Source organism: Monopterus albus, unplaced genomic scaffold (genome assembly GCF_001952655.1).
Source record: "Monopterus albus unplaced genomic scaffold, M_albus_1.0 scaffold16.1, whole genome shotgun sequence".
In the NCBI taxonomy this organism is placed as follows: domain Eukaryota; kingdom Metazoa; phylum Chordata; class Actinopteri; order Synbranchiformes; family Synbranchidae; genus Monopterus; species Monopterus albus.
The window spans coordinates 949,675-966,048 of NW_018127896.1; the positions used below are offsets into that span (position 1 = coordinate 949,675).

At 42.1% G+C, this 16,374-nt stretch overlaps 1 protein-coding gene and 1 long non-coding RNA gene across 2 annotated transcripts in view; one reads left to right on the forward strand and one right to left on the reverse strand.

Annotated features, from left to right (window-relative positions):
* Window positions 1-9,009, forward strand: part of LOC109955595 (inhibin beta B chain-like) — a gene marked incomplete at its 5' end in the record, with an annotated part of 10,849 nt that extends 1,840 nt beyond the window's left edge. The window contains 2 exon segments of the mRNA XM_020591896.1: window positions 4,697-5,171; window positions 5,173-9,009. Of these exon segments, the coding sequence (XP_020447552.1) occupies window positions 4,697-5,171; window positions 5,173-5,452 (755 nt within the window).
* Window positions 9,010-9,441: 432 nt separating this feature from the next.
* LOC109955596 (uncharacterized) overlaps window positions 9,442-16,374 on the reverse strand; it is a 79,650-nt gene continuing 72,717 nt past the window's right edge. Inside the window, exons 2-3 of the long non-coding RNA XR_002274289.1 lie at window positions 12,808-12,886; window positions 9,442-12,449 (exon numbers count right to left, since the gene is read on the reverse strand). This is a non-coding gene — a long non-coding RNA (uncharacterized LOC109955596). The remainder of the gene's footprint in view (window positions 12,450-12,807; window positions 12,887-16,374) is intronic.

A 16,374-nucleotide genomic window follows, 5' to 3' on the forward strand; every position in this document is an offset into this window, starting at 1 on the left:
TGAGCGGCTGCCAGTAGGGACATGGCACGACGACAAGGCTCAGAGGAACAATTTACACAGGGGCGGCTGAAAGGAGCAGGGCTGAAAATGATCAACACCACCACCTGCTTCACCCACGTGTGTCGGTGCGCTGGCTTCTGAGAGCAGCGCTGGAAACATCTGCTTTCCACAACGTGGAATCCTTCTTCGCGTCGGCTCACGCGACTGAACCTGTGTTTAGTCGTTACGTCACAAGTGCCACTTACCCATGATTGAGTTGTAGTAGCTGAGCTATTGTGTATCTGTCATGTCTTTATGTGCGTCGTTGTGCGTGCTACTGATGTCCTCTGAACTGTGTGTTTCTACTAGTGTCTGCACTGGCATATACATAAGTGTGTGTGGGTGTGTGTGACATGGCAGGGTTGCACTGAATCAGTCCCCTCACTATAAGGTCAGAGCTTTTGTGTTGGCTGTCTTGCAGCCTGAATGCAGATTGACGGGTGGAACCCTGCAGCCTGGCACCCCATTAGAATTCACTGTGTGTTTATGTGTGTGTGGGATCTAGCTACAGGCTGGATATGAAAAAACACTGAGTGCAGTGCATGTTGGTGGTTTGTTATCTACTGCATCACAGTTTGTAGTCTGACCTTTTGTGCACACAACTTCTGAGATATCCAGTAAAACTCAAGAACGTGGCGCCATCTTAGCCAGGCTGTGTTTGTGAGCTACCTGCTTGTTAACCCTTGTGCTCTGTTAACAATATATATAAATATGTATATTTATATATATTGTTGTTTTTAAGGTGACATGTGTCTCCGGGTCCCACAGACCCGAACAGAGCACAAGGGAACATCTCCATTTAATAAACATTCTGTAGCTTCCGATCATGTCACATGGTCTTCATCATCAGTCCAGTTTACCTGAAAGTGATGTTCAAATTTCCTTTTGTTTCCTCTTTGCACTTTAAGGACTTAAAATCAGAAGTTCAGGAAAAAACCCATCTGCTGGTGAAGAACATGTAATATGATCCAAAGCTCTGTGCTAACAGACCTTGGTTTGTCTACTGCAGTTTCCAAGTTAAACCTCAATATTAAAAAGCAGTCCAAATTTTTAAAGTCACTTTTTTTTAAACAAAATTGTGAAGAATAAAAATGTAAAATCTACCCAAGTCACATCAACTGTGTTTCGGCCAAATCACACATTTGCCTTAGAGGCCTTTACAATCTCTACAACTACAACTATATATGATGCATCTAATTTCGCAGTTTCTAGATTTTACACAAAGTCTTATATAAAATGTGACCTACAAATTTCAGCATGGCCCATTCGTTGGAGCTAAATGTGGAGGAAACTGAGTGAGTTTTATTCAACATGAATAAAGGTTTATGAGAGATACTGACTCTACGGGTTTATTTTTCCAGCCTAAAGTGATCGAAGTTACTTATGTGTACTCAAAAATACTGGAGCCAGTCTAAACAAACCCAAGATGTTTTCAACTGTATGATTAGAACTCTCGCCAGAGTTGGTGAAATTCCCAAAGTTGAAAAACCACAAGGACATGGCCTGACGTGGCTTCTGATGAAACCTTGTCTAATCTTCTCTCGTTTCTCACACAGTGTTGAAACGCAGACAAATGAAAATCATTCACCAATTTTGAAAAAAAGAGAAGAAACTGGGCACATTTGATGCCAGTTGTTTAACCATTTGAAGGCCAAGGAAAATAATATGTTTTAAACTTCCCCAAGCTGCATTTTGGCCCCAAAACCACAGATTTCCAGTGAAGAGTCTTAGAGAAAATACCCAGAGTTACTGTAACACCAACATGCTTTTTTCTCTCTGATGTTACACTGTGAGATTTTAAAATCAGGCGCTTAGATGACCTTATGTTAGCAACGTGTCTGGCTTTGAAGCCTAAATTTAGGTTGTCGCTACTAAATTAGAGATTAATTTTGGGTAGTGAGAGTGGAAGTAGCATTCATGTTACACAACCGTGTCACTGCTACAACACAGCATGGTTTATTTATATGTCTCTTCTTCCTCACTAAACATTTGTGTCTTTCTGCATAAAGACATCAAATATTTGTCCAATGCAATGTCCAGCCAGTCAAAGCAGCTGCCGTCTTTCTTTTGCAGCGCATGATGATCATGTGCTTCTGCACATTCTGGTCATTTAGTTTAAATGTTGGCTTTGTAGTGACGACAGGACGTTTTCTGTTGAGTGGTTGGATGTAAACTATCATTGTTCCCACGCTGTTTACTTCACTTTGTTTCTGGGTTCTTCTTGTCCTTTGGTTCATATGAGCAGCAGTGGTAGTACTCCCATCCTTTACTTAAGTACAAAAGGATTAGCATGAAAACATACTTGAAGTAGCAAAAGTAAAAGTAGTCATTATGCAGAATGGCAATCTTCACATTAATGTACATTATAGGCATGTTACCGGATTCTAACTACTGTGTTCATCACTTTAACGCTGCAGCTGGTAAAGGTGGAGCTGATGTTAATATACTTATACTGTGAAGTACTTTACATCCTACTGGTGAATTTCCACCAGTGATCAATAGAGTCTGATTATTTATTCGATTCTGAAAAGGAACTAAAGTTACCAAATACATGAAGGGACTTTTAAAAAGTACAACATTTGTCTCGGACATGTGGTGAAGCCCAAGGATGAAGCAGCAGGACATGGAAATACTCAAATATCTCAAAACTGAACTTAAGTACAGTATCTGAGTAAATGCACTTTGTTACTTTCCACCGCCGCCATGTCCTCGTCACCGCCTCATGCAGCTGGTCGTCTGTGATCAAGATTTCCTTCTCAAACGTCATTTAACTTGTCAGACAGCCACTCCCCAACAGCCGCCAACACATTCAGGGGAATTAAACAGCCCCTTCCTGCAACGTAGAATTTGTTTATATCTACTGCACATCACAGGCATTTTAGTCTTGATCCATACAGGTTTGACAGAATACGTGGTGACAAATGACCTGTGAAATATGCAGCTGCAGGTCAACGTAACCTTTGTTCTCAGTTGGCAGGCATCACCCTTGATTTTTACGCTGCCTGGATGACAGCAGCGCAGCAGTCTGCTGGCCCTTTGTGTGATCTAAAATCCAAGCTGTAGAGTAATGACTCAGAGATTACCTTGTCTCGTGATGGATGAGGTAATGCATGTGGAGGCCTGCTAAAAAAAGCACCATGCTTCCTTTAATGTTTGGCAACACAATCTGCTCCTCTCTATTCTCTGAATAATCTTTGCCATTTTCATACATGTCTGCTCTGTACACCAGTGAATCCTGCAACCAGTTCATGAAAGGTTTAACAGTGTCTGGTTGGTCTGGTCCTGGTAAAAACACCCCAGGGCACAAGAAATCATCCAAGAAATCCCAAGTACATTCACTGGCCCTCTTACGCTAAGACTTCACAATCTGTCAATCTCAGTTCCTCCCAACTGGCTTCACTCAGTTCAGGAAGTTCATGGCTCTAATCTTCTTCACCTGACAGCTGCCAATCTACTTCTCATGCATTTCCCTCATTGCTGTCTCTGCTTCATGTTTACAACAGCAGAAAGTGATGGTGAAATGTGGTCCTCCACTGGAGAACTTAAAATAAAGTCCAGGCCAGATGTACTAGATGTGATCCCGGTGAAAGCTCTGTAAGCATCTTAAGATGAAGTGCCTAAAATGTAAAACACAGCAGATTAAGGAGACCTTTGCTTCCAGTCCTGAGTGCGCTGAGTCCTGCTTCATCAGACCATCAATTACCCAGAAGTACTCTCAGGATATTTACATGTCTCCACTCAAGATCAAAACTTTATCCTTCTTAATGGGAGCACTGGCTTGCAGAAACACACACAGTGAAACCCACAAGAGCAAAAGGTGAAGAGATAAATTGCAAATACATATGAAGCAGCCCAGATACAAACAAGCTTGTCTTTTAGCTTTAGTCCACACACTTTCAGTATTATTAGTTGTGGGAAAGTTGCACTGCAAACAGGATCTGTATAAACCTCTCTCTGACTTTATTATAAACATGCTGAAAGATGGTGAGTGGATTTCTGAATATATAATGGTTGAGTGTTCGGGTTCCTGAGGGCCTTGGACCCCTCAGCTGCCCTGCTTCCAAACCTTTTACTCGTTCCACAAATGAGCTTATGTTTCCCAAATAAAAAGCCTCTGACCATTTGCAGTCTGCTGCAGGAGCAACCCCGGGTTCTGAGCTAATGTCATGTAAATGGTTTTTCTTGTGTCTTCATTCTTCCAGTTTGTTGCTGCATCTCCTGCGCTGCCTGGCCCCACGACGTGCTCCCAGGCCTCGTTGTGACAACAGTGAGGCTCCATAAGATCTTATTTTCAGGCAGCATTCAGCACAAAGCCTTTGAACCTTTGTGCATAGCATTCTTAAGCCCCCCCCCCCCCCCACTCTCGCGCTGACTCAGAGGCCAAGTGGCCCTACGCCCAACGCCTTCCTGTCACAGTCCACAGGATCTGTGCCACCACTAACCAAGGGGAGGCTGGGGGAGGCAGTGCTCACTCCCCTTTGTGGCCGTCAAAATACTGCACATGAAGAGCTGACATAACTGTTGACCTTTATTTCAACTGTTGGTGGTTGTTCAGTCTTCCAAAGTGCTGTGTTCCCAACAGGAAATGAAGAGACACTACATAGAGAGACTTTACACACTCCAGTGTTAATTTCTTTTTTGTGTTTGTGCTCCTCAGATGACATGGTGACATCCAAGTCCAGTCTGTTCTTCCTGATCTCCAGCGAGGGGAACCAGAACCTGCACGTGACGCAGGCCACCCTCTGGCTCTACTTCAAGCTGCTGCCGTCTCCTGTGGAGGTGCGTCCGAGGCGGAAGGTGACAGTGAAGGTGTACTACCAGGAGCCTGGCTTTGGAAGCAAGTGGAACCTGGTGGAGAAGCGGGTGGACCTGAAGCGCAGCGGCTGGCACACCTTCATGCTGACTGATGCCGTCCGGCTGGTGTTTGAGAAGGGGGACCGGCGGCAGAACCTGGATGTGCGCTGTGAAGGCTGCGAGGCCAATGGTGTCACGCCCGTGCTGCTCAACCGCAACGATGAGTCCCACCGGCCCTTCCTGGTGGTGCAGGCGCGGCAGGTGGACAACACACACCGAATCCGCAAGAGGGGGCTGGAGTGCGACGGCAGCAGCAAACTGTGCTGCCGCCAGCAGTTCTAGCTGGAATGACTGGATCATCGCACCGTCTGGCTACTTTGGGAACTACTGCGAGGGGAACTGTCCGGCCTACATGGTGGGCGTCCCCAGTTCAGCCTCATCTTTCCACACAGCGGTAGTAAACCAGTACCGCATGCGGGGGATGAGCCCAGGCTCCATGAACTCCTGCTGCATCCCCACCAAGCTGAGCACCATGTCCATGCTCTACTTTGACGATGAGTACAACATCGTCAAGCGGGACGTTCCCAACATGATCGTGGAGGAGTGCGGCTGTGCTTGAGTACGTGGTACTCCTGTTTATTTAAGGAGGAACTGAAGAACTGACCTGTAAACAGATTCACAATATTACAACAAAAACTGAATATAGAAACACAATATTTATGGACAATGGAGAAAACATGCGCGTACACAACCTCATCCACACATATCTACACACCCTCATGTATGCCTGCACAAAAACCTGTATATATATTTATGTTTGTTGATATATTTCGTTATATTCTCTGGTGGAAGACTAGAAACAAGTCAGTCTCCTTCAAATGGGTGTGAAGAGTTCTCTTCCAAATCTTTAAATATCCACTTTAGGAAACAATCCAAATCTGAAGTTCTTCATTAAATCCCTGTATAGATAGTGAGGACCTGGGTTGTTGAAGTGTTTAAGACATAGTTTAACTGCTATCCTTTACAAAACAACATGATTTGATATAACGTTCTGCTATTGGTCATATTGTTATAGTTTAAAGTGGGTATCTTGTTTTGGACTCAAACTCTTCATTTGTAGAAAATACACCCGACCTCGGCCGTGAAACCAGCCTCTCCGGAGGAGGGATAGGGAGCCTTACATGAGTCACAAGGAAGGCCAGTGTGCCTCTTTCAAGAACAGCGTGTGCACCACTTGGGACAAGCACTGAACACGTCTTCACACGAGTCAAGCTTCACCAACGTACAGCACTTCTGGCCAGGAGTCACACTTAGAGAATCTTTGTTCCACCATATAATCAAGCTAACTGGAACATATGGACACATTTCAGAAATGAAAACAAAATCAGTTGAAACTTTTCAACAAGGCTGTTGTCTCATGGACACTGTTACCAAACTGTTATATAATCCTCTGAACTGACAACTAGAAGGTCGACTTTAAAGAAATCACAGCTCTTTGTATCATTAAAGTTAAAATAAATTCTTTAGTTTTCCAAAGGCTCGTGGGTTGAACAAATAGTCTTTCATATTGTGTGACCAGCACATGAATGAATACCAGGAACAACCTCACATTTATCCAGCTCTGTTTGGAAACTGCAAGAAAACCTTCCAGCTTCCTTCAGTTTCTTCTTGCAGACAAAGGGTTGATTCCTTCCAGCTGTCAAAATCAAAACGTGTCAATGATTCTGTGACTTCAGTCAGTGAAATTGAAAAGCTGACATATTGCTCAGCTTAGTGAGGGTGCCGCTTCCCGACGCACACTTTGATAGCACTTGCAGACTGGAAGGCCTTTAACGAGCCCTACGTGGCGCACCACTGCCCACAGTCCTCTGAAAAGAATTAAGTGCCGCATCAGCTATGCAATGTACAGCATTTACCCATATACCAGACAAGCTGAACTTACGCTCTAGTGACAAACTATCACCAATACTTGAAATGTATGTGTGGCAAGCAGGGACATGTTGGGCTTCTGCTGGGAGGCACGAGGAGGCAACACAATGTGTCTGTAAATGACTGAAAATGTGTTTTGGCTATTAAGTTGTGAAGCATTGTACTGAGAAAAAAAGACTTATATGACTTAGTCCGGCTCTGTTCAGAATTATATGTCCAGGTTTTACAGACCCAACTGTTCACTTAACTTGTGATGGTATTTCTCAAATCTAAAACTGTTATTTTATTCCAGATGATGCTCTTGTAGTGGACAGAGTCTGTAGGGAGGATGGTGGGGCTCTGACAGGGTTTGCATCCTGCTGCTGGTTAGGCTGTTTTCTACACACCAGATTAGGGTAAACTGAAGAAGTCAAGCATAATAATGACAATCACTGCAGCTGCCATGAACTAATGAAATGCATTTTAGTGAGTGTTTTGCAGATGCATTCACTTTGAAATTGAACAAATTACTTCATTATGTTGATTGAGGTTGGGTTTCAGTCAAAATCTATTTCTGTGTTGAATACACAAAGATGGCAGCTGGACGTGACATCTTTTTGTCCAGCTTGTATGGTGCAGAAAAAAAACATCATCATTATAGAACAATGGTTCCAAAACTGAAAAACATATTCTTGCTTTTTAAAAACCCTTTTCAGGCTGCAAAAAACATGTAAAACAGTCCCAGAAGGACCAATCAAATACTTGTTGAACTGGTGAAAATCTGTATTCATCAAATATTCATTTTATGACAAGACACTGCATTCAGATGTGCTGACAAAGGTTGGGAACCAGTGTCACTGATGATGAAACCTTCATTTGTCTTTGTGGTGCAAGACAAGCAAGGTGATTTCAGCTGCTGTTTCTGGTTGGACCAGACTAGCATGCTACGAAACTGGTTAGAAATTTAGGCATACAAAGCAAAAATGTCAAGAGGTAGGAGCACAATGACAGTATTGCAGCACAGACTTGAATCCATACAGCTGTTATCTGCAATGTTGTCAAAGTGCTCCTGCCTCTTGGCAAGCATTTGCTTCATTATGCAGAGAGAACAAAATATTTTTACTGACCAAACAAAAGACTTTAATCAATGTTGTTAAATAACCTGTTGATTTTTTAGTTGTACTTTCATTGTGACATTAATTGCAATGTAAAAAGAGGCTAACTGGGGCTAACTTTGACCCAAATGTGAGGCATGAATAGTGAATTTTGAGTCTAAATGAATGCGTCCCAGTGGAGTTCCCATCATGGCCTGTTCGGCACCATGACACACTTTAAGACACAGTTTCAGGCCTCAGTAACTTTGACACCACTTTGATAATTTCAGGTTAAACGTTTCAGCGACCTGTTAATACACTAGTCTGTTATACTCCCCTCTCCTACATAGACTTCACTACTACCAAATATGCATTTAAGAGAGATGTTGGAGGTTCAGATGCTACTTATTATCGCTCTTTTCCTGCCTCTTGCCCAACCCCGACCTTGCCTGCCGCTGTAAATCTTTCACTTGTTCTTCAAAGCAAACGGTTGTTAGAATATTTGCACTGACGAGTTGTGTGACTAGGAATAAGAACAATAAATAGAAACTGCCACTGTAAAAAGGTTATTTTTATAGAAGCAAAACTGAGCTCTGTTCAAATGTATTATACCTAATCATGGAACCAAAGAGGCTAAGAGGTTTAACTATTGAACGATGGCAATGCCGTCATGTTTGTGTTGCTGTAAATAACATCATGACAGTTAAAGAGGCCTAAACACTGTATCAGGATATAATATCAGTCCATAATCAGCTTAATCTCTTTTCTATTGTGTACCTAGACATGGAGTATTTCCTATTTTTTTCATCAGAATACATGAATATTCCTAGTTTTCTCTCTCCATTAGCTCTTGTTCCAGAATCACCTAGCACACGCCATCTGATCCCTGTATAGTCGATGTCCATATGAATATGCCTTTTAAATATTTTGGTCTTTGTAATTGTTGAAAAATAAATTTCTTATTACCAACTGTATGAACGTCTTGCTTTGTCATTAGACTTAGGAGCAGCTCCTGGAGTTAGAAATCAAACCCAAAACTGACAGTTTGGATCAGTAAACTGAATGTGGTACTAACACTGGTTCTACTCTAAATGGAAGAGCTGAATACTGTAACCATATGACATGTTGTTGCTACAGGAAACTGCACATGTACATTTGCACATCTAATCTAACATTTAGCTGATGTGGCATCTTTTCCAATCACTGAATGCTTTTTCTGCCATATTAAACTGCATGTGTTGACACATTCCTTCGTTTCATGATCTCTAGTGGGAGGCGTCGCAGACCACAAAAATTCCCCACAAGTAATAAACATCAGTGGAGCTGATGTCAGAGGGGTTTTTCCAGATGACTGCAAATGTGTCATATTTGATATATATACTTATACAAATGCTGACAAACTAAAGGACGACCCAGCATAAAGAGTCTCAGTGAGGTGCTGGGCCTCCATGTGCCAACAGAACAGCTTCACCTTGACTCTCCAAGACTCTGAACCCCCCTGGAGGAATGAACATCGTTCCTCCAACAGATGTTCACTAGTGTGGTGTTTTGATGATGATGGTGGAGACGCTGTCTAACACGTCGCTCCAACATCTCCCATAGCTGTTCAAATGGGCTGAGACCTGGTGGCTGTGAAGGCCACAGCATCTGATTCACATCATCATCATCCTCATTAGACCAGTCAGCAACGCCTCGTGTCCTGTGGACCCTGGAGGAGACCACTCACATACTCAGGGGCTTCCTTTCATTTGTCACCCATCTGTATACAGTATATAGTCTAAATAGATTGTCAGTGTATGATGATTAAAGCAGCAGCAAACAAACCTGCACAAACATTTGATTTCAGCTTTTGATAAATTATGAAAACATGAGGATCAATACCCAGCCTGATAAAGAAATTAGTATCTCTCCATCATAATTTCTTTTCTGGAATTTTGGGGAACTAATAAACGATCAGTTAATTGAATAAAAAGTCTTAAAGATAGTGGCTGCATTACGGAGACATGAGCTGGATCTCAATTCACCTAATTGCATGCGTATTTCCCTCACTTGCGTCTTTTCCTTGAGTCTTAGTCCCGCCCATGTAACAATCCTTAATGTGAAGCATCCAATCACAAACTGGTTTCCAGTAAAGGGGCATGTCAATCTGTAACAGGCTTCTACAAAGGATGCACTCATGTATCCTTTGTTATAAGTCCTCCAGCAGCCTCCTCACCCCTCAGAGCACAAATAAGAGGTCTGGGATGACGTCCTTCATCATGGCGGACCAGAACTCTCCTGTCCAGCGAGGATCAAGAATATAAGGGAATGGGGATTCAACTATGAACTTCAGACCCTAGTATTTGTAAAACCCTGAACTTATTACACTGAAGCACACTCAAAATGCTTTCACACACCTGTGATATCACAGGGAACAACTTGGGGTTCAGTGTCTTGCCCAGGGACACTTCAGCGTGTGGACTGGAGACGCTGAGGACTGAAACGTCAACACTACAGTTAGGAGATGACCTACTCTACCTCCCAAGCTACAGCCGCCCTGAATGGTTATGGTTGTGATAGTCCATAACCTGGGTAGAAGCTTAATGCATATTTTATGTTTCCTGCCACTATTGACATAAAAACTGTACAAAAATGTACAGAAAGAGTATCCACAATAACAAGAAAGTAGTTTATATGGTGCTCAGTCACTTGAACACTTGTCTTTCAAACTAGTTCCCATAAGCCCAGTTAGTGTGTTCCAATTACAACAGTTGTTCTTGTGCAGATGATCAGTGTGTATCTTTCCCTCTGCGGCCAGTGAAGTATTTTCACCAGGGCAGGAAGGAAGAACAGACCATTCCACAGAGCTCTACATGTGTCCACTCAGGCATACAAAGGCTCTAAACAGTCCTAATTATACATAAGCAAATCTCAGCAGGACTTCAAGGGTCAAGTGTTTGACCTCTGGGGTCACACTCTTCATGATTGGGAGGAGAGATGCAATTGTCCACAACTGGTGCAGCGTGAGCAATTAGCAAACATGCGATTTGGTGATGATTGTGCCTGAACATGTAAACATGTTCACATGCAGGACAGCTGAACAAGAAAATACAGACATATCTGAACCATGTGGCCTTACAGCACACCGCCATTTATCAGGAGGATAAATGTGCTTAAAAATAATCTGATAAGTCTCAGTTGAAGAAATGAGAAATGCTGTTGATAGGTGGTGTCAAATGATATGTTTCACATAGAAAACAGTCGTCCCGTAATCTGACAGGTGATGAAGGGATGAGTCAATTCTGACATTGTCTGCTGCCACTCAGGAATGAGAAGGACTGGCAGAGACAGAAACAAAGACAAACTCCTTCTCCTGCTCAGAAAGTTACATGATATTGAGGATAAACTTAAACAGGAGTGCAAGAAAAAAGAAGGGCAGAGAGAGTGGGTCACACTAATGTAGACATTCTGATAGTGAATTATATAAACTGAATGTTTGGGGGCTTCAGACAAGACATCGGAAGATGTCACCTTGGAAATGTTGTAGAGGACATTGTACATTTTACAAACCAAACAATGAAGCCGTTAACTGAAGAAAATAATCAGTAAAATAATCTTGCTCTTCTCAATAAAACTAGGCACTGAGATCTGAGACATGCCTGCAGACCCAGACCTAGAAACAGACCAGAATCGCTGAGAGCTCATGGACAACATGTTTTTGTGACTTAAACTGCACAATCTGCAAAAGTAATGGGTGGAAAATGCACAACACATGGTGTGAAGTATGCATGGAGCTCTGGACTGTATCAAACCTCTCCAGCCATGTCGTAAAAATTGGTCTAAATTCACACATATCTTTTCTTTCTAAATACTGAATATGTTAATTTAGTAGGTTATTTTAGCTTTTAGCCATTTGGTTAGCAGGTAGCAAACATGCTTACTATCAACACAAATGATTTGTATGCTATGTCATAGCTAATAGGAGATTATAGTGACATGCCGTAGCATCCTTGTCTTCACTAGTCTACACTTAGCAGCTAGTTAGCAGCTAGCGGTCTGTTCAGGCTGGATGTTTGAAGCTCTACAAAGCTGTCAATGAAGTTGCATAAATTTTAACATATCCCTTCACTTTTTGTGGTCATAAAAATATGCAGACAACTGTTGGCAGCAACTAACAAAATCTGAATGATACAACTCAAGATACATTTTTTTTGTCAGTATCAACAAAGTTGCAATTTCGGTTTGACAGCACTTCTGTGACTAAAGCTAATTGGATATGTTGCTGTTGAATGCTAGCAAAAAGGTTTTGATAGATTTTTGCCACAGTAGGGATTTAACGTGAATGGTCAGTAAAGTAGCAGATACAAATTTGTTTTAATTGGATTTAATAAACCCCAGTATTAAGCTTTAAGTTTGAATGTAAATGCTGAAACTTGCAGCCAGTCGAAACATGAAGTACACACAGACATTAAGACTGATGAACAGAAGATAACTGTCAAAAAGCATCTCAGAAAAAGTGAAAATGGGCATAAATTAGGATTTTCCCAGTTACTTCAGTTTTCTTGGAGTCACCAACTAGTGGTCGCCAGAGGAACTGCAGCTTGAGGCAGCAAACAAGCTGTGGCAGTTGTAGTACTGTAAAAACAAAAGTCCACGGATTCCTCAGAACAAATCCACAGGGGAATACTATGTTTTTGATTGGCTGTAGCGGGTGTGTGGAGGAACTGAGCAGAGATGTATACAACTATAGAGCAGAATTTGTGGCGATGTCAAGTGACATGTGAGAGGTGTTTTATCATGTTGCTCAGCATTAGCAGGTCCACCACAAAACACAGGAATGTTACCCAAACACAGCCCTGGGGCCAAAGTGCATGACACATGCTTCAAGTGAAAAAGCTGCTGTGAGGTTTGTCAGGTTGTGTGTGGTGTGAGAGTGGTGAGCTCAGACAGATCGCGCTTCACTGCAGGTTACAGTATTGACAAGGTACAGTACCTGCTTCCTGGGAGGAGGGAAGCTGCTGTGAGGCAGGAACTGCGTTCTCTTCACACCAATCATCTGGATTGCATATGTTCTGCAGACAGAGTGCAAAATTAATTCAATTTGGTCAAAAATAATTCATACTGATAAACAACAGGTGAGCTGACAGAGACTCAAATGCACAGATCCAAATGTCATAAATGCAACTTATCAATGTGCTGATTCATATAAAAATGAAACTGCTCTGCAATGAACGCATCCTCCTTCAATTCTGATGTCACCTTATCTGACCAGTGATCTCTCTGACTATGTTCCTTGATACAATATGATGTTATACAATCCATCCACCCAATCCAAGCTGACACTGGGCAAGAGGCAGGTCCACCCTGGACAGGTCACAAGTCTATCACAGGGCTGACATGTAGACAAACAATCACAACCACTCACACTCACTCCTATGGGCAATTTAGTCACCAATCAACCTAAGCTGCATGTCTTTGGACTGTGGGAGGAAGCCAGAGTGCCCAGAGAAAACCCACGTGGGCACAGGGAGAACATGCAGACTCGAACCTAGAACCTTCTTGCTGTGAGGCTAACTACAGTGCCACCATGCCGCCCATATGATATGTTACGATAAAACTTTATCATCAGATAAAATTTGAAATCTGTCTTGAAACACAATATTGCTTTGATTCTGCTGGCTTATCTTTCAGACCTACGATTGCATGACCCGCCGCCTCCCCCACACCACCACAACCTCCATGATGTCCAAGGTCACGGTCTGATGCCTCTTCCAACTACCTGTCAGCTGCTCCACCCCACCATCAGCGTCCAGACTCCTGGGGATTGTCCTGTTTCCTGTCTTCATGTGGTCCTATGTCTAATGAAGATGTAGGCCCACTTCACAGGAGTCTAATCTCCACAATCTCTGTTGCTTAAATCAACATATCTTGTTACTCACTTCCATTTGATCTGTCTTTACTGAGACAGCTTTTGTTATACTACTCTTATTGGAGCACATTAACCAACTTTAGCTCAATTTATTCACTCATTTGATTTAAATGTTTGGTTTTTGTTTGATTTTATTTTGCCCCCCACTTGTAAAACTGCACAAGTACAAGCAAAATTATACACATCTGTGTCTTTTGATGTGCTTTTTTTTTTACACAGCTGGTCGGTAGTGGCATCCAAGTGTCTTAGTGATCAAATGCAAATTTCTACCTTTCTAAAAAACTCTGATGTGCAAGAACTCTGTATGGTTTTGGTCAAATATCACAGATGTATACATTTGAGCTGTGAACTCATAATGATCCGAGCTGCTTTGTAGGAGTGTGGAACAAAATTTAAGGGGCTTAAGCATCCTGATGGAAAGCCTTTGGCTGGGACACAACAACGCGGTCACATTACTGTCAACTCAAGTGACATGCCCGCAGCTTGCATGTTGAATAGACGAGGCCTCTCCGCTCAATATAGGTGGATGTTCCCACAGAATACTGGGAACAGCGAGGGGATTTTCCATCTCAGGAATGCTCTCAGAGGAAAGTAGGATTCCAAGACCAAGCACAGGTGGATGATGTCAAAAAGTCATGTTCATGTGCTGAAGTAGAATTCAAGATGTGTAAAAAAACAGGATGCACTTCATGGGAAAAAACATTCCTAGAAGTTCAGCCTTCAAACCTGTAAATGATGCTGTTAGTTTTTTAACCAAGAACCTAAACTCTCTTATTCCACCTCAATAAGCACCGGAACTTGTGCTAATTTCACTTCAGGTGTGGAAAACATCTTGTTTTTTGAAGGAATTCAGTTATGGTGTGTGGTGTTTCCAGGACACAGTGTTTACATTCACAGTTGTATGAGCAGCTAGTGGAATGTGCCATAGGGTACCAGAGATCACGGAGATAACACATCACTCTATACAGTGTTTAACAAGGACTGTGGGCCTGTTGAACAACAGATGGATTATTGTGGAGACTACATTAACATGGGCGTGTACATTAATCATGGATTCTGGCAGAGACACTGTTTTCACCGTCTCATCGTGGGTGTACCGGCTGGTGACAGGAATATGTACTGTAGCTATTGCCAGGGCCTTTCCCCACTGACTTGTCCTTGCAATAAATTATATTCTGTGTATGCAAATGTTTCTGTTTGGATTCAAGAGGATTCCACTGGCTCTGCTCATAGTGGTATCATCACTGGTGCAGACAGAGACTGAACTGTGAAATGCAGCAAAACGACAAGGACAGGGAACTGCTGGTACACCACATCCTGGATCCTGATACACTTGCTTCCTTTGGGTTTGACTGTCCTTGAGTTCATTTTGGATCAGGTTTCTTCTGTTTCTTTTAAAATCAATGTAAGAGATGCATGTTGACTTCTGGTTTCCCAAAGGTCAGGTTTGGGTCAAAGATTTCTCATTTTCTCCACTCTTACTCACAAACTGCGTTTAAGAAAAGTTTTGAGGATTGAGGAATTTAATGTTGGCCTTTCTAACCATGTTAGTCAACACTGAAATATCTTGACAAATATTTGATGGGTCGCCATAATGTTCTGTATATTCCCAAAAACAGAAACATAAACACATCCAGGTGCCTTTCAGTATTTCAGACAAGTGGAAACGTTCTCATTATGTCGGCGTGACAGAGGGAGAAAACATGACAGGAACACAACAACAGATCTGAATGCGTGGCAGCGATAGCAGCTGGAGAAGGGACTTTGGTTTGAGGGGCGTCGCTGCTGCTTGTTTTCATGAGTTTACAGTGCAGAATGACAGGAATGTTCCAATGCACTTATCAAACTATGCATGCTTCATCTCTAGATTTTCTTTGACCTGAGGCATCAACAGCCACAGCCCGTGGCTTCTTCCTACCCCTACAAGTCCTCTGTGATTTCATCAGCACGCTGTAAATCAACGCGAGGGCTGGAGCTGACATGTTCCTCACCTCAGCTCTGACTGGGAAAAAGGTTGCTGTCTTCAGAGATTATTTAGAGCTTAAATGCATGACAAATGAAGGTCCATAACAGCTCACAAGCTGCTTTCTCTGCACTGTAACTGTGATTTTATAAATTGTTTATGACGTAGACCTTCAGGTAACTAATGGAACGACCACAGAAAGAAAGAAAATTAGAACAATTTACATAATGGCTCTTTTTGCCACCATGGGCTGAGCTGGACTGAATTCCCACCAGGAAAGTACAAAAATATAGTTTAGATTTAATGGAATACAATGATGATATACCATCAATATTAAGAGAAAAATAATTTGACTTATAAATTTGACTTCCTCAGAGATCTAAGCAAATCATAACTGATAATAATTCTGACCGACTATATCCTAGATTAAACTTAGTATTTCATTATTTTACTGTAGTACCTTGTATGTTTGACTTAAAATCTCACATTTAACTTAGCATCTAAATACTTTATCATGCATTACTTTTACTATTTGTTATTACAGCGTAAACAAAACTATTTTTATAGCACATCTGATTCCAAAAAGCAAATGTGCTTCACAGAAAGTGAAGATGCATACGCACGGTCCTCATAAACAACAACAACAATCAGGTGCAGTGGAGAAACAA